The 19,200-nt window shown below is 42.0% G+C and overlaps 1 protein-coding gene across 3 annotated transcripts in view; it reads right to left on the reverse strand.

Moving 5' to 3' along the window:
* RAD54L2 (RAD54 like 2) overlaps positions 1-19,200 on the reverse strand; it is a 109,040-nt gene that overhangs the window by 59,010 nt on the left and 30,830 nt on the right. For 2 of the 3 annotated variants that reach the window (XM_034998372.1, XM_034998370.1), the window contains one exon: positions 12,063-12,255. In XM_034998372.1, the coding sequence (XP_034854263.1) occupies positions 12,063-12,201 (139 nt within the window). In that variant the 5' untranslated portion in view covers positions 12,202-12,255. Of the gene's footprint in view, positions 1-12,062; positions 13,046-19,200 lie in introns of those variants that run through there. The other variant, XM_034998371.1, reaches the window with a different exon arrangement.

A 19,200-nucleotide genomic window follows, 5' to 3' on the forward strand; every position in this document is an offset into this window, starting at 1 on the left:
CTCTCCCTCAATCTTCCCAAGCTCAGAAAATGGCATGTTCAAGTTGTTCAATCCAAAAACTTCGGAATCCATCCTTATCTTCGCTCTTTCGCACAATCTACATCCACTTCATCAACAAATCCTATTGCTCTATCTTCAAAACATATCCAGAATCCAACTACTAACCACCAAACCACCATCACCTCTTGCCTGGATTTTGCAGAATCCTTCTAATTAGTCTTTTGACCTTATCTCCCTTAGCCTGTTCCCTACATATCAGTGACAGTGATATTTTAAAACCTAGACCAGATCTGGGGCACCTGGGTGGCTCAGTCGTTGGGCGTCTGCCTTCAGCTCGGGTCATGATCCCGGGGTCCTGGGATCAAGCCCTGCATCGGGCTCCCTGCTCGGCGGGAGGCCTGCTTCTCCCTCTCCCATTCCCCCTGCTTGTGTTCCCTCTCTCGCTGTCTCTCTCTGTCAAATAAATAAAAATCTTTAAAAAAGGGCGCCTGGGTGGCTCAGTTGGTTAAGCGACTGCCTTCGGCTCAGGTCACGATCCTGGAGTCCCAGGATCGAGTCCCGCATCAGGCTCCCTGCTCAGCAGGGAATCTGCTTCTCCCTCTGACCCTCCCCCTCTTATGCTCTCTCTATCTCATTCTCTCTCAAATGAATAAATAAAATCTTTAAAAAAAAAAAAATCTTTAAAAAAAAAAACCTAGACCAGATCTCATTCCTCTGCTCAAACCCTCCAATAGCTCCCACCTCACATAATAAGGTCCCATGCAGTCTGATCCCATGGCCTCTCTTCTACAACCCTCATCCCAGGATATTCTGCTTTAGTTACCACGGCTCCTTGTTTCTTCCACACATCGAGAAAGCTCCTGCCTTTGGATCTTTGCTCTTGCTATCCTACCTGTCTTGAATGCTTTCCCTAGACAACCACCAGTCTAGCCCTAACTTCTTTCATGGCTCACTCATAAGTCACCTGATCAAGCGAGGTCTCTCTTGACCATGCTACATAAAATAGCATCACACCACATTTATACTTTACCTAGTACCCCTTTCTTCATAGCACTTAAAACCTTCTGACCTTGTTTATGTACCTATCATCTGTCTCTACCTAATAAATGAAAATCCCACGTGTAGAGGCAATTTTATTCCCTGCTATATTCCCAACACCCACGACAATGCCTAGCAAAGAGTAAGTGCTCAATAAGTATTACTGAATGACTAAATGAATGCATTCCTTTCCCCTGCCACTCTGGCACACTGTATTGCTCTCCTGATGTCCTCTGCTCTCTTTGGGATCTGCCACTCTTTTAAGGCACTGAAACTTACTGCACTACACAGCTTTTTACACAATTTGACTCCTAAAAGACTCTATTAGGTACCTTTCTCACAAAAACTTCATTCCGGGTACCTGGGTGGCTCAGCCGATTAAGTGTCTGCCTTCAGCTCAGGTCATGATCCCAGGGTTCTGGGATAGAGCCCCATGTCTGGCTTCTTGCTCATCAGGGAGCCTGCTTCTCCCTCTGCCCCTCCCCCCTGCTCATGCTCTCCCAAATAAATAAAACATTAAAAAAAAAAAACAACTTCATTTCAACGAATGCACTTAACAGTTTACCCCGAGAGTCTTGCAAATAGATGGTGGTCTGTGGGCTAGAAAACAGTCACTTGGATCTACAGACAAGAATCTTATTCACTGAACATTAATGTTTAATCTAAAGGAAAGTCTCTAGCAAAATGTCACTATGTTCTATTCTCACTCAGTTCTATGCGATTCCCCATGACATGGATAGCTGATAGAGATGACAAAATCCATTATCCAAGTAAAATGAAAGCACAGAATACAAAGCCTTTACATGAATGTTCATAGTGGCTTTATTTACAATAGCAAAGAAAGAAAGAAAAGAAAGAAAGAAAGGGGGGGGGGAGAAGGGGAGGGAGGGAAGAAGAAAGAACCCACAGGGAATAGATAAATAAATTGGGGTATATCCATACAATGGAATACTACTCAGCAATGAAAAGAAATGAACAGTTGATATACACAACATGGATGAATCTTAAAATAATTATGCTGGGTGAAAGAAGCCAGATGCCCCAAAGGAGAATGAATACCCTATGTGGTTTCATTTATACCAAAATATAATCCATAAGGACAGGAAGATCAGTGGTTCACTAGGGACAGGATTAGAGGGCAGGAAAAGGAGGCAAGGACTTTAAAAGGGGATAAGGAAACTTTCAGGGGTAATGAATAGGCTCATTATCTTGATTTTGATGATAGTTCTGGGGATATATACATAGCATACAATTAAACCTCAATAAGGCTGGAAAAAAAACAAACAAAAATCCAATTATACAGTACTCTGACTAAATAGCTTAAGTGGGATATATTTAAAAAAAAACTCTTGAACTTTAGATTTATTGTTTGTAGTGGAAATATCTGAAACTATTTTGAACCTACTGTAAAACCAAGCAAATGAATAAATACACTGATTCTGAGAACTAGGTTCTCACTGTGGGAGAATAGAGATACAAATATGGAATGGGAAAAGGATTAAAGTTTAGAGCATTGTGTATGAATACGATTTTTTAAATAAATGTATTTCCTAGCTCTAAAGACCAGAAGAGCCTATAATCAATGATATCCCAGTAATAATGAGCACATGTATAGCTCAGATCTTGGTTTCTAAGTACCATTTCCCTCTAAAAGAAACCAGCAATCTTTGGAGAAAAAGCCAATTCCCAGAGTGGAACAGAGAAAATACAAGCTAGGCCTGGAACACTCCTGTGCCAGAAAGAAAAGGAAATGCTTACAAATTGCAGGGAACATGTCAAAGGAACACTGAAGTTGGCTGGAAAGTGCTCCCACTAGCCAAATCTGGGACAATCTGAGCATCAAAATGAACAACAGGCATGGATTCTATCACACTGAACTTTTTAAATATTTTATTTATTTATTTGAGAGAGAGAGCATGAGCAGGGGGACAGCCAGAGGGAGAGGGAGACTCCCCACTGAGCATGGAGCCCAATGCAGGGCTCAATCCCAGGACTCTGAGATCATGACCTGAGCCAAAGTCAGATGGTTAACCATGGGTGACTCAGCCACCCAGGTGCCTCTATCACACTGAATTTTTTTAAAAAGGATCTGAGACCCTACTGATATTAAAAAACAAAAACAAAAACAAAAAAACGGGCGCCTGGGTGGCTCAGTCGGTTAAGCAGCTGCCTTCGCTCAGGTCATGATCCCAGGGTCCTGGGATCAAGCCCCACGTCCAGCTCCCTGCTCAGTGGAGAGCCTGTTTCTGCCTCTCCCTCTGCCTGCCGCTCTGCCTACTTGTGCTTTCTCTCTCTCTGTCAAATAAATAAATAAAATCTTTTTAAAAAAGAAATAAAAAGAAGTTAAAAATAAAAAAATAATAATGATGATGATGATGAAGAGGAAAAATAAAGTGGGGAGGGAAAGCTCATCTTTGCCAAAAAATACAAATAAATGTAGAAGGAATACAGAATCACAAAAATCACCATTTTGCAGCCAACATATTAATAAGTGATACAAGCAGGAATCATAAATGGAAACTGAAAACACTGGGTAAAAGACTGGAGGCACAGGATATTCCCATAGTTTTAGGTTCACAGAAAAACTGAGAAAGGTACAGATAAGGTAAGAAAGGTACCATATACCCCTGCCCCAATACATGCATAGCCTCCCCCATTATCAATACTGCCCAGCAGATGTTCCATTTGTTGTATATAGTGGATGAACCTACATAGCCACACCATTATTACCCAAAACCTATAGTTTACATTAGGATTCGCTCTTGGTGTTGTACATTTTATGGGTTTGGATAATACATAATGACATGTATCCACCATTAAAGTAACATACAGAGTAGTTTCACTGCCCTCAAAATCCTCTGTGCTCTACCAATTCACCCCCCACCCCTCTCTAAACCCCTGGCAACCACTGATCTTTTTATTTTTATTTATTTATTTTTAATTTTTAAGATTTTATTTATTAATTTGTCAGTGAGAGAGAGAGCAAGCACAAGCAGAGGGAGAAGCAGGCTCCCCACTAAGCAGGAAGCCCAACTCTGGGCTCGATCCCAGGACCCTGGGATCATGACCTGAGCCAAAGGCAGACACCCAACTGAGCCATCCAGGCATCCCTATTTTTCATTTTTTAAAAACTTAGAAAAGTAAAAATGAGTGAAATGCCATGGAATTACAAAGCTATTATAATTATGAAGACCTTTAAATGGCACATGCAAAAAGGGATACACAATAGGATTCTAGTTTTGTAAAAATACACATTTGCATAGCAAAAAGACTAGGAAAACTACAACAAAATATCTTGCTATCATTGGCTGATGGAATTATGGGTGATTTTTGTGTCCTTTATAATATTCTGTATTTCTCAAACTTATTTAATAAGCACATATTACTCATAATCACAAAGTTATTAAACAGTAAAATCAATAAGCCATTTGGCATTATAGATTTTGAAATATTATCCAAATTCCAGATGCTCTCCAAAGAAGGATCTAGGACATTAGGCAATCACAGGGTTCATAACGTTTCTTTAAAACTATTCTTAGAAAATAAATCTAGGCTCAAAATAAGGATGTCTAATGTGACAGAGAGGCCATAATAAGTGGTGAGAACCATAAGTCCATAACCTATGCTGCCTTGTGAGGGCTCTGGGGGCTTCCATATGAGGGAGAGAACATTGGGTAGGATTCCCATTAGACTGCTGAAATCACTCCTCCCAGGTGCAATTCTTTATGAAACAAAACCACCCACTCTGATCTTAGTACAAATTTCTGGAAGCTCCCCCACATTTCTACTTACAGCTGCTCAGAGAGCATGACTTTTCCTGCAGACTGCTACTATTTACTGATATGTCCAGAACTCACAGTGAGAATCTGAAAGAGCAACTATTAGAACCCAAACAAATAAACCCAGGATTCCAGGTATATTTCAAACTGCCACCACTGGCCCTACATGCTCAGGCCCCTGCCTATCTCATCCCAGACCACTCTGGCCTTTACTCTCTATGCTCCAGACACCATGGCCTCTACGTTCCTGATTCTTAAGCACATTTGTTCCCACACCAGGGCCTTTGCCCTAGAACACCTTACCCCTGTTCTTTACATTGTAAGCAAAGAAGACAAATAGAAAGGGGTCAGAGAAAAAGCAAAAAACAAATTCCCTGCAGAAGAGTCAGAGATCTAGGGGTAAGAAGGAGATCAGCTTTCCCTACCCAGTGGTCCAAGCTGAAGGAGGTCAGCCTGAGGCCAAAGTTGACAAGCAGGAGGTTAGCTTTCTGTCAAAAAGATGGCTATGAAGCAGGTTCCAGAAGGAACATATCTAGTTGCAATTCCAGTATCTCAGTATCCTGATACACCATGTAAAATAGACAAAAATACAACAAACAAAAAAGCGGTCTTCACGTTCTAAAAAGATGTACTCATCAAGGCAGCCTGTGTCCAGATCTTGACTAACCTAAACCAGGACTTCTCAAACTTTTTCACTGAGAAGTCCTAAATGCCTGCAGAAATGTTCTTATCCTTTTGGGACTCTCAGGGTACCATTAAAAAATCACTCAAACTGGGGCACCTGGGTGGCTCAGTTGGTTAAGCATCTGCCTTCGGCTCAGGTCATGATCCCAGAGTTCTATGATCAAGCCCCGCACTGGGCTCCCTGCTCCACGGGGGGCCTGTTTCTCCTTCTCCCTCTGCCTGCTGCTCCCCCTGCTTGTGCTCTATCTCTGTCAAATAAAAGCTTTAAAAAACAAACAAAAACAAAAAGTACTCAAACTCTAACATTTATTTGAAAAAACTCCTATTTTACCTTAAAAATGCATATGAATTCTGGTTTCTATGCCTAATTTTCTTTCTTTTTTTTTTTTTTAAAGATTTTATTTATTTATTTTTTAGAGAGCGAGCGAGAGAGAAACAGCATGAGAGGGAAGAGGGTCAGAGGGAGAAGCAGGCTCCCCGCCAAGCCGGGAGCCTGATGTGGGACTCGATCCTAGGACCCTGGGATCATGACCTGAGCTGAAGGCAGACGCTTAACCATCTGAGCCACCCAGGCGCCCTATGCCTAATTTCATTACAAAAATATTTTAAATTCCTTACCAGTTAAAGTACTAAACTCTCAACCCCCAACACCACTCCCCCAATTGCCTGATAAAACTGGCACGCCAACAAGGTTTGTCGTGTTCATCCTGAAGCTCCATAAACTCCCAATATGCCTACCACAACCCGGGGAGCCAAGTTTGGAAATAAAATCCTTTGGCAAGCGATCATTCTTAGAATAACCAGTAAGTTCTTTAAGTCTGCAATTTCTGGCTAGGGCTTTGGTTTTTTCTCCAGTAAAATTCCTTTAGAAAAACCCTACTCTTGTCTTGGCTTAACAAGGCTGTTCACAACATGGGCCAGACAGCTTGGATGAGTAGAATGCTCTCAGAAGAAAAGGGTGGTGGTGGCCCCAGAACCCTGCTGGAGAACCAGGTGAAGACCAGAGAAACCCGCACAAGTAATGAAATAAAAATACCAATACCACAGGAAAGAAGTGGGGCATCTGGATTTTCCCTGCAAATATTTCACAAGAATAAAGGTAGCCTATAAGAAGTGCAAGTGGTAGTGGAAGGGGGATCATATTATTAACTAAGATTCATCACACACCTGCAGAACAAGCGAAATCAGGAATTAGATCCATTAATCCAGATGAATGTTAATAAGAAACACATGAAGTTCTTGTTAAACATTTTATTTTATTTTAGTTTTTTAAAGATTTTATTTATTTGACAGAGAGAGACACAGCGAGAGAGGGAACACAAGCAGGGAGAGTGGGAGGGGGAGCAGCAGGCTTCCCGCGGAGCGGGGAGCCCCATGTGGGGCTCGATCCCAGGACCCTGGGATCACGACCTGAACAGACACTTAACGACTGAGCCACCCAGGCACCCCTTAACAAACATTTTAAATTTTAAGCATCTCCTCCACCCATCCAACCTTTTTTTTTCATCCAACCTTTAAGGGCATATTTAGACCCAGGTTTTTTGCTACTTTTCTCCCACATCTTCCTGCTGCAGGGGTACAAGAAGCTACCTTGGGGAAACAGATGTTAAGATTTTTGCCATTTGTATAGACAGGAAAACCCTTGGAAATATCTCTTGATCTAAACTTTATCACTTATGGTTGCCAAAGCCATGAAAGGAAGAATCTACTGTAGGCTTAGAGTGGAGTGACACTGAGGAAAACAAATGCGCCAACAAACCACCAAGGCAAAGGAAAATCTCTTTACAAAGCCAAGTAAGCATAGGATTCTGACATGAACCAGCCGTGTCACACTTTCACATTCACATTAAATGGCAACTGAAAACAAACTTTTTTTGGTAAAAGCTAGATTATTCTAGGAGTTCCCTTCATCTAAATATTTCAAAGTACCTTATCTGGGGCAAGATACTGGACCCGAAGCTGAGCTAGAAGAAAATACTGAGCCAGAAAAACCACTTTGCATAAGGAAAGCCAATTCCAGAGGCACCAGGTTTTTTGTTTTGTTTTTAAATATTTTGTTTATTTATTTGAGAGAGAGAGAACACAAGCACGGGGGCCGTGGGGCAGAGGGAGAGGGAGAAGCAGACTCCCTGCAGAGCAGAGAACCCACCCCCAACGCGGGGCTCAACTCCAGGACCCCGGGATCATGACCTGAGCTGCAGGCAGATGCTTAACCGACTGACAACCCAGGCACAGGCACCCCACAGGCACCAGGTTTTGAACTTCTGCCTCTGATAATGATAGACCCCAAAGGTGCTGACACCTAACTTCTCCCACCATTCCCAGAGAATAGAGAAAATCCAACACAGACATTAGGAGAAGAGAAAAGCAGGGCAATGAAAATACAATCCAAAATGTCTTACAACATTCCATGAGCCCCCCAAGATGTTAGAAATGGAAAGCACTGTCTTCTCCCCACCTTTTAAAAGACAAAATCATGGTGCTGCTCCCCAAAAGCCAAAGCCTCCATGATGTCAGACTACTATCCTACAAGTCAACATTCAAAGGTCAGTATCAAGGGGGAGATAATGCCCCATCTTAATGCAGCAAAGCTAAAAATATCCCTAACTCCTCCATCCACTTCCTATCTATCCCATTCTTCCCACCTTTGTAAAGATTTCATCATCCTCCCAGGCTTCACCCATTCTGTCTTCAACCTGCCCCAGATATGCAATAAGTCACCAAGTCCTATAAATTCCACTGCAACAAATCTGACCATTTACTCCTCCTATGCAGGTCAACTGACCCTAACAGTTCAAAATCTCATTAACCCTTCCCGTAAAGTTTTACCACAGACCTAACTGGTCTTCACTATCTACAGGCCATCTCTTCTGTACACTGCTAAATAACATTCTTAAAAATCAAAGTTTTAATGAAAGCTCCTTGGTAAAAACTTCCATCAATTCCATGCTGCCTTTAAAACAAATTCTAAACTCCCCCCCCCCCCCAACCCGATTCCAGGCTATCACTCCAGTCTCACTCTGGTCTTCCCCCTAATGTGTCCAGTTCTACACCAAGTAAGATAGGTCATCATTCTCTAGCATATGTCATACTTGCCCTTCTACTATGCCTTTACTCATGCTATTACTTCTAATTGTCCTCTCATCTCTGGTCAACAGTATTAACCAGCTTCTTTCTTGACAGCACCAACTAAGAGAGAAAGCAACCCATTACAGGCAAGGGAAGGATATGAATCTATGGTCTCAGAAGCAGCATGGGTTTGGAAAAGGAGCACCACTTTGGAAACCAAAGGCCCAGCTTTGCCACTTTCTTGCAAAGTTATACTGAGTGAGCCATTTGCCTTTCTGAGCCTCAATTTCCTTATCTCTAAAATGTACCTGCCCTACCTAACACATAGGATTATCAAGATAATCAAGTAGGGTAAAGTGTGTCAAAATGCTTGTGAGGGGGTGAACTACAGCAGTACTTAGAGGGAAATTTATAGTTTTAATTGTTTTTATTAGGGGAACAAATGTAAGCACATCCTTTTTTTTTTTTTTTAAGATTTATTTATTTGAGAGAGAGAGCACGAGTGGGAGGGGCAGAGGGAGAAGCAGAGAGAAACTCAAGCAGACTCCCTGTTGAGCACAGAGCCTGAGGTTCGACATCATGACCCAAAGACCATGACCTGAGCCAAAACCAAGAGTTGGCTGCTTAACCAACTGCGCCACCCAGGCGCCCTGGTAAGCACATTCTTAAGAAGTTTGGAAGTACTGCTAAATAAACCCAAAAGAAGTAGGAGGAAGAATATTATAAAGTAGAAATTACAAAGAAAACAAACACAAATAGAGGGAATCACCAAAGCCAAAAGACAGTTCTTTGAAAAGGTTAGTATGATTGTTCAGATGTTTGCGTAAATGATGAGGAAGCACTATAAAAGTGAGTTATTATCATCCAGTAGAGATGAAACTTCAAATAAAAAGAGCTGAAGTAACAGCTGCCTTTTTGAAAGGGTTTCTCAACCTCAGCACTATTGATATTTGGGGACAATAACTGTGTGTAGGACGGAGTTGTCCTATGCAATGTAGGATGTTTAGCAGCATCCCTGGTCTCTGCCCACAAGATGCTAGTATTCTTCCCTCACCTTCCAGAAGTCATGACAGTCAAAACTGTTTTCAGACATTGTAAATTGTCCCCTGGGAGGCAAAATCATCCCAGGTTAAGAACCACTGCTCTAGGACAACAAAAGGCCACATCACACTATACCAGCTAAGACTATTCATAGCTATTTCTAATTTTAGAATAGCTGGCTGCTCTACCCATTAAGACTGTGGGATGACCAGCAAGCCAAGGCAGGAAGGGCAAGACTGAATAGGCAGGTCTCAGATGGTTCAGCAAAATTGCACAGTGTTCAAAATAAGAGAACCAGGAAAACTAGAAGCTCTAAAACAGCAGCGGAGTTGCCACAAGTAACAGAAGTATCAATTCTATTTGGGAGTGATTGGGTGAGTAGAGCTCTAACACTACTGTGAAACATCAAAAGGATCCTTGATCAAATTCCAAGAACCTAGCAGAGCAAGAGAAGAAGACAGTACCTATGGAACATTTTTTTTAACACTCTGAACTTAAGCAATAAAAATAACTCATTTCAAATTTTTAAAAATTATGTCATCTGAGAATTGTATCAATATTCTTTTTTAAAAATTCCAGTTACAGGGGCACAGGTCATGATCCCAGGGTCCTGGGATTGATCCCCATGTTGGGCTCCCTGCTTAGCAGGGAGCCTGCGTCTCCCTCTCCCCACCACCCTACTCATGCTTTCCCTTGCTATCTCTCTCAATAAATAAAATCTAAAAAAACAAAACAACAAAAAAACCCACTCCAGTTGCACAGCTACACTATTCTGAGACAAATCACTATTAAATTTTCGCCGCTTCTAAATAAATAATAGTAAAGTCCACTGAAGCATATGATTTTTTTTTAATAATTAAGAACCTAACAAGGAAAATAGAATTCCAAAAAGCTAAGAGAAAAGACAATGTGTATATATCCATTATACCCACCAGCAGCATCTAAAATCCAATCTAAAACTGACAAGAGTTCTAGGGGGTGCCTGAAAATATACTTCTGAGAACCCAAATGATAAAAAGCAAAAAGTGATGCAGATACCTGGGACTCTAATGCCATCTTAAGAACCATGAGAGCCAAGCAAGGCAGTCTGATGGTGTACCCTTCCAGCACTATCTTCCATTATTTCTACTTATTCTACTTTATAGAAAGGAACTACCGAACCAGTTGGGGAGACTCCAACTGAATAAACTAGCAGTGGACAGCAAACGATATCAAGAAAAAAATAAAATAGGGGCACCTGGGTGGCTCAGTCGGTTAAGCGTCTGCCTTTGGCTCAGGTCATGATCCCAGGGTCCTGGGATCGAGCCCCACATCGGGCTCCCTGCTCAGCAGGGAGCCTGCTTCTCCCTATCCCACTCCCCCCTACTTATGTTCCCTCTCTCGCTGTCTCTCTGTCAAATAAATAAATAAATAAATTTCCCTGCCAGAGGTGAAGTGGAAATGGGGCAGAGACTCCTAGACAGTATAAATGAGGGAAAACTGATCCCTGAACCATATGACATCTGGTAGGATGAATGAGAACTGAAGATAGTACAGCAAAGAAAGAGGATCCATGTTTATTCTTCTTGAATCTGGAGAAAAGCAGTAGCATATATTCCTAGGCTCCTTCAGATGCAAGCAGTGATAATCTAGCGCCATGTTCAGTCCTACCAAGGTGGTTTGTTATAAACAAACAAAACTTTATTCCTTAGTCAATAGGAAGCTTACAAACAACTAAATCCTGTGCCATTAAAGGCTGGAATTAACTGAGAAGCCTGTGGCTGGCCAGATGACCTGATAATAGACTGAAGATGAAAAGAAAAAGTCAATGCCACTTCAATAAGTTGGGGGCAAGGGAAGGGGTGAGCCAAGCAGGAATCCAGAGGGGGGTCTACCAGCTATGGAGGTGCAGTTCTCTCCCATTAGGAGCAATGTGGAGTCACTGGAAGTGGCTGGGAGGCAGAGCAGCACCACAGGAAATGCAATAAGCTTTCTGGAGTTGTGAGCCTATCATCTGAAAATCTCTCCCCACATAACCCCCTCATGTCCATACAAGCAGAATTGTAAATATAATTTCAGGAAACTCACGGTTACCCCCATGCCTGCCTGTGGCCACCTGATGAATTCATGACCCCAGACCACAAAGTCTCACCACAAGGACTCTGCCACTGACTCCTCCATGACTTGGGCAAGAATGCTCCACTCTCAAATCTTTAGATCTGCATCTGCACATCTGTCAAAGACGAGTTAAATGCTAAAGGTTCATCCAGCACTAAAGTGAGATCTATGTAGAGGGACAACAATCCATTTCTTGAGGAATAGCATATGAGTTAATTGTTGCTGTGTTCCCAGTCTCTGCCTTCTCACAATAGATGATCTAAGAAATCCAACTGGAAACACCATGCTCTCCCAGCAAAAAACCCAGGAGAAGAAAAGATATGGCAACCTATGTCACTAACTAGAGCCACTCACCATCCAATAGGTCTTCCGTGTCATCCCTGCCGTGCTCCTCCACTGCCACTTCCTCCTCCTCCTCCTCCTCTTCCGCATCCTCCAGCTCCACGTCCGGGTCCAGGTCTGGATCGCTCCCTGAGGCGGATTCGTCTGACATGGCTCCCAGAGGTCCTCAGTGGGCATTACCAACTCATGATCCACTGCAGGGGTCCTGGAAGGAGGACAAGAGGCATCAGAATCACCAAGCACTTCACTTAGGAACATGAATCTTTCAAAGAGAAAATGCCACAGATGAATGCCCTAGAGGGGCAAGCTAACCATTCCCAAATTTCAACCTTCCTCACAAGTGCACTGACCCTGACATATGTTTTGGTGACTCTGCCCAGCTCAAGCTTCTCTTCGGTGCTTGGACAAGAAAATATCTTAAAGTGACCAAACAAACACACTCTTATGCCTCAGAATTCCCACTTGTTCATTCCTTCAGTTTTCTTCTTTATATCTCTATATATCCATACATATACACATTAAGGATATATAATCACAGACACTACCACTAGGCTTTGGGAATGCAGTAGGAAGCACAACAAATCATGTTGGGGAGTTGGTGCATGCCAGAAGAAGATCAGGGAGAAGTTCTCACTGAGCAGAGGCCAGAGGGCAGAGGGAGCCACACAGACATCTGGAGGGAGTGTGTTCCAGGCATAGTGAGCAGCAAGGGCAGAGTCCTGGAGTGAGAGTAAATGGGAGTGCTCAGGGAACAGGGAGTGGGTCCTGCCTGGAGCTGCCTTAGAGTACAACCTGAAAGATAGTATACTCTCCAATCACCTGAATGGAGGGCTTCCAGCAGGCACCACACTGCCACTCCTCCCAAGTATGTGGGGAGCCTCACACTCCCCATGACTCAGAATGCCCCTGTGACCATCTTTGCTCTCAGGCTCTGCCCTACCTCTTAGCCCAGTTCCAGCTCCATTTAAGATTTTATTTATTTATTTATTTGACAGTGAAAGACACAGCGAGAGAGGGAACACAAGCAGGGGGAGTGGGAGAGGGAGAAGCAGGTTTCCCACTGAGCAGGGAGCCCAATGCGGGGCTCAATCCCAGGACCCTGGGATCATGACATGAGCCGAAGGCAGACGCTTAACAACTGAGCCACCCAGGCGCCCCTCCAGCTCCATTTCTTCCAAGAAGTCTTGGTCAACTGCCCCAGTCTTCTGGGGTCATATTCCCTCTTCTGAACTCCAGTAGCCATGCTTGACCATGTTGACCTTCACTGAAGCCTTCATATGGGCTACCTGGCAAAGTGGTTTGCCTTCTGTGGTTTCTCACTTCCAGACCAGACAGTAAATCCCTAAGGGCAGGGAATTAGGTGGGAACTGTTTCTTTGTATCCTGGAGCTGGAAGCATGTCCTATTCAGATCATTCATTCATTCACATTTACTCCCTTATTTGTCAACTTGCTCTATTATGTCTACTACATGCCAGGTACTGCACACATGTCTGTCTATCTCTTTCTCTCTTGCTTGCTCTACTTTATTATTAGCTATAAAGATCATTTCTTCTTGAGGGAAGAAAAAAGATAATGAGAAAGCTAGATAGACTACTTTGTGATAAAGCAAACATTAGCAAAATGTTAACATAAAGATTCACTGACCAATTCTTTCAATTTTTCTATGTATTTCAAATTTTTCATAATGTGGGGGAGGAACACAAAATAAATAATCTTTTCTAAGACAAACTGCTACAGACAACCACAGCCACAATCAGGTTATCCTAAAATTCCTCCCATCTCCCAAAATAAAAACTAAAACACAAGTCTCTAATTATTCAACATAAAAACTATTCCAGAACTGAAATCTCTTATTAAGGTCCAGACACAATTTGAAACAGAACTTCTATGTTCTGCTAAAAAGAAACAGAAACAAAATGAAATAAACTAAATCCTCTAGAGTTCTGGAAAACTAGAATTTAAGACTGTCTAGTTAACAACCATAGGAATTACGAGTGTGTGTGTCCTGATGGGTCATGTACTAGCCTCTCAAGGCAATGAAAGCAAAAAACAGCTGTAAAAATGATTTAGTAATAAAATTTAAATTTTTGCATTAATAATGCACTTCCAAAAACACCTACAAAGGGTGTTAAGACACAGGGAAGAAAGGTGTTCCACAAATACAAATTAATATAACTAATGCTGAACTTTCATTCACTGAGTGACAAAGCTGATTCCAAATTTCTGAGGGAATAACTATCCCATGTCTTTAAGTTCATTAGGTTTTAGAAACGAAGCAGTAAATCAATCTGTCATCAGCTTTGAAAGTGAAATTTATTCTGAATATGACTATGATAATTCAACAGCAGCTACTGTGTGTGCAGAAGTCAATATTTGTAATCAGCATAAACCCCTGGTTCATCCCAGACTTCTTAAGTGTTTTGCTTACAGTGTGTTTGGCTGATTATGGAGTGGCTTTTAGAGGACAATTTTTTTTTTCAGATTTTTTAAATTTTATTTTAATTTTTTATTGTTATGTTAATCCCCATACATCATTTGTTTTAGATGTAACGTTCCATGATTCATTGTTTGTGCATAACACCCAGTGCTCCATGCAGAACGTGCCCTCTTTAACACCCATCACCGGGCTAACCCATCCTCCCACCCCCCTCCCCTCTAAAACCCTCAGTTTGTTTTTCAGAGTCCATCGGAGGACAATTTTTAATTAGCAAGTACCTTTAGGTAATCTGAATGCCTGTCATTTTAGAGAAGAAATTGTGTGGTAGTGGAAGGATGACAATCACTTGGAGGCAAACAGTAACAAGGAGAAGCCTCCTGTAAACCCCCAGTTAATGAACATCTTCAAAACAACCTCAGCCCCAAGCTCCTGATAGACAGAAGCAAACAGCAATTAAGCATCAACAACCACACATACTATTAGAATATGAGACACTGGTCCAGGGCCCTACTCAAAACACTTTAAAAACAGGACACTTTAAAATAGTACCCAGGTGATCAGATGCCCCAAACAGAAAATAAACTGGAAAGTGATGGATTTAAGTCCCACCAAATTTGGTTATTCTCTTTCCCTACCTTCCATGAGCCACTAAATTTCTTTACAGAGGTGACACAATGAATTCTTTTCTCTGCTCTTCAGAATCATACCAACTACTTAAGGGGCAGGTTTTGCTGTTACTGATCTCCTTCAAAAAAGCAACAAAGGGAAACTGGCAGGAGACAAGCTGATCTTGGCTGGCAGCAGCACAGTCAATTACATTTTGTCTCTACAGGGCTCCACCCACACATACAAACACTTCCAAGTGGGCACAGCCTTTCAAACACAGGGAAGGCAGCCCTGATTCAAGAAATTAGCGCTCAGTAGAACTGTTAGGCAGACTTGAGGGAAAAAGTTGATATGGAAAAAAATGCATCTCCCTCATTTGCTCCCCAACTCACGTGAAACTCTGTCTCAATCTCCAGGGAAGAGGAGCTCTAGCAGAGATTATGGGTGTGCCGTGCCTTAATGAGGACCTGTATTCTTACAAAGCAGATTCTGGGAATCAAATTCTATTTTAATGAAACTGGAGAACTAGCTATTTAAAAAAGCTCTAAAAAGAAACACTCTGAAAAGCAAATATTCAATCCCTAAGTAATATGTTAATGTATACAGTTTAATATATTGGGTTTGCTAAAAGAGGCTATAATTATGAAGAAACCCACAGCCAATCCCACTCCAGGCCTTTACAGCAATCTTGAGAGTAAAGGAAAAGGTTCCTCTGCCCTGCTAAGTTCAAAAACATCAACACCTGTCTATAGAGCAGTGCCTGGCCAAGAATCAGTGAAATTAATCACGCAGGCACAGCCCTAAGATACACCTCTGGGGAGGAGAATACACAGAAGAGAAAAACACAAAGACACACACAAACTAGCAAAGCCTTTGTTCACAAAGCAGACCATGCTTGGAGAGTCCACACTGAAATCGTAAAACTGTGGCACCACTTCCTCACCCCTGCAGGGCAGCCCGTGCAATTTCAGAAATGTCTTTCTGGTCCTTGGCAGCATCCTGATGCTGTGTTTGATATAAAAAAAACCATTCCAAACTGCCATGTCCTCATTAATTTTGGTGACCTTGAGTTGTATTAAATTTCCTCAAATTATCTCAAAGCAATTCCACAGCGAGTGCCATGCACACTTCGTTTTCCATTAAGAGTACCAACAAAACCATGCATTTATACTAATTTACGGGGGGGGGGGCCTTAAGAGCATGAAAACATTCAGTCTAAAAACTTTAGGCAACACTTCTTCAAAGAAGTGCATTAGTCAAGCAATTTATATAATTCAAAGACGTAAGGAAAAAATAGAGTTCAGTCCATTTCCAGTACTCAAAGGGTATCAACAGGATTCTTCCAGCCTGCTGAAAGATCCACTATGGATCTCTGAAGTTATTTCAAAACACCTTTCCTGGGCAGGACAAAAACCCGATGCATACATATAGTCCAAGTGCCTTTTGATTATCTTTCAGCTACTTAAAAACACATTTAATACACACAAAGCAGCCACAAAGCTAGAAAGTGACAGAGCTCAAAATATTTTATTTGGAAATCTAAGGAGACTTTCGGCAATATGGAGCTTAATTAAGACAAAGTAAGGAAGAGGTGAACAAAACATTCAGGACTCCAAGGCGCAGGGCCACAGGAGACAACTCTCTCTAAAAGGCAATGCAGTGGAGCCAAGTCCAGGGACTCAGCACCAAGCACAACAGAGACACTGGAGCCATGTTTACAGAATCAGTCAAGAAACCTAAATTCTAGCCACAGCTCCATGGGAAACTGGCTGCAAGACTTGGTCAAATCAGTTCTCCCTCAGCTTCCATTATCCCTCTTATACTAGCCAGGAGAGAGACCAGAATTCGTCTTCAAGATCCCTTCCAGATTCTATGACAGCAGTTCCCAAAGGGTGGTCCAGGGACCCCTGGGATCCTCAAGACCCTTTCAAGGGAGCCACAAAGTCAAATCATGCATGGGTTAAAGAGCCATTCAAAGTGCAAGATAGACCAGTGGATTTTAATGTAACAGAATACAAAAAGTTCCTTGATATAGTTTCAAATTCCATATTACAATTAACCTTGAAGAGACTACCACATGTCAGAGTCTTGGTACAGTATCAAAGAACACCCACAATTATCTGAAAAGGCTGCTAAAACACTCCTCCCTTTTCCAACTACGTTCTTCCTCTACTTTAACAATACAGTAAGTCAACAAAAAAAGAAGTCATAACATGCAGAAGCAGATCTGAGAATCTATTTCTATTCAATCAGACATTTTCCAATTTTCAAATGTGTAAAATAATTCTACTCTTCTAATTTTTTTGTTTTGGAAAATATAGTCATTTTTCATTAAAAAATATGTTAAGAAATAATGAGTTTATTATTTTTTAAAGAAACTGATGTTTTTAAATTTCTAATACAGTGAATATTGACCATTATAACCCATATAAACAAAGGCTTTTTGGGATCTTCAGTAATTTTTAAAGTATAAAAGGATTTAAGACCAAAAAGTTTGAGATCTATGGTCTTAGAGTCCCTATTTTCAGGTATCACAAAGAAAAACTAGCATTTAAAAAAAAAATGTAGGGGTGCCTGAGTGGCTCAGTCGTTAAGTGTCTGCCTTCCGCTCAGGTCCTGGAATCGAGCCCCACATCAGGCTCCCTGCTCGGCGGGAAGCCTGCTTCTTCCTCTCCCACTCCCCCTGCTTGTGTTCCCTCTCTCGCTGTGTCTCTGTCAAATAAATAAATAAAATCTTAAAAAAAGGAAATAAATAAAATTTTTTAAAATGTAAGATAGGACCACATTACATAAACATAAAATATCTAAACAGTTCCACGCTATATTCAAATAAAAAGTACAAGATTACTCTATTAATGATATACATAGATTATTTTATAAATGTAACCATCAAGGGCAAACTTTCTCAGTGACTGAAGTTAGTATTACATTTGCAAAGTCAAATTTTTACATTTATTACTGAATCTTTGCTATCCACATGCCCTTTAAAATGGCCAAGGGCTGAGGTTCCTTGTGTTTGCCCCCAAAGCTCCCCTGACTGAGGTCATTCACCCAAGAGGTCACTGAACAGCATATCCCTGCAGGGTCAGTCCCAGGTATCTTGAATAAGTAGGAATAAAACTCTAAAAGGCCACTGCTGAGGGAAGCAATTAAAGATTCATTTCATTCTCCATGGAGTCAGCTGGAAAAAAAGGGGGAGGGAGGGTGACAAACAACTGAGTGGGGTGGATATGAGCTAAAGCAGGGGTGACAGCTTTGGCTGTGAGAAGGCTAGGTGACATAGCCACTGCTGCCCAGAGGGACCTGGGCTCTGAAAAATTCTCTCCCTCTCTCTTTTTTTTTTTTTTTTTAAAGATTTTATTTATTTACTTGACAGAGAGAGAGAGACAGTGAGAGAGTAAACACAAGCAAGAGGAGTGGGAGAGGGAGAAGCAGGCTTCCCGCCGAGCAGGGAGCCTGATGCGGGGCTCCATCCCAGGACCCTGGGATCATGACCTGAGCCAAGAGCAGACGCTTAACGACTGAGCCACCCAGGCACCCCTCTCCCTCTCTCTCAATCAACACACACACGCGCGCGCGCACGCACACCACATGAACATTTTAAACCTCAGTATAATGTGAGGGTGATTAAAAAAGAAAGAAAGAAAAAGAAAGTAAGGTCCCAGGATCTCTGAATACTGAGGATAAGGCAAGAGTAAAAGCAATCTTGGCTAAATATGTTACCATTCAACTTGTGAGCCCTGTATCTCTTTCCACCCAGCTCTCAATTCTTAAAGTGGAGATGATAGAGATAAGGGCCCACATGGCAGGGGCATGTTTGGCCTACTTTCCCTAGGTTTCCTGAAGCCCAAGCCAGCCCTGAGTCCAGATCAGCCTAAAAACAGGTCAGGTTTATCTACTAGATGGTAAGACTGAAGAGGCTCAGAGAGAAGACAAACCATGGTTGGCGTCCCATCCCTCCAAATCCCACTACAACCACCTCCACTCCCCCCTCACCAGTCTCTTCCCAAAGCCCGAACCCTCCGACGCTCCTCTCTTCTCCTAGGAGTTCTATCACTGAGCCATAGAGCTCACACTGGATGCCTACAAACCCAGACAAACACAAA

Source organism: Mirounga leonina, unplaced genomic scaffold (assembly GCF_011800145.1).
Source record: "Mirounga leonina isolate KUSES-001 unplaced genomic scaffold, KU_Mleo_1.0 Mir_94, whole genome shotgun sequence".
Lineage (NCBI taxonomy): Eukaryota > Metazoa > Chordata > Mammalia > Carnivora > Phocidae > Mirounga > Mirounga leonina.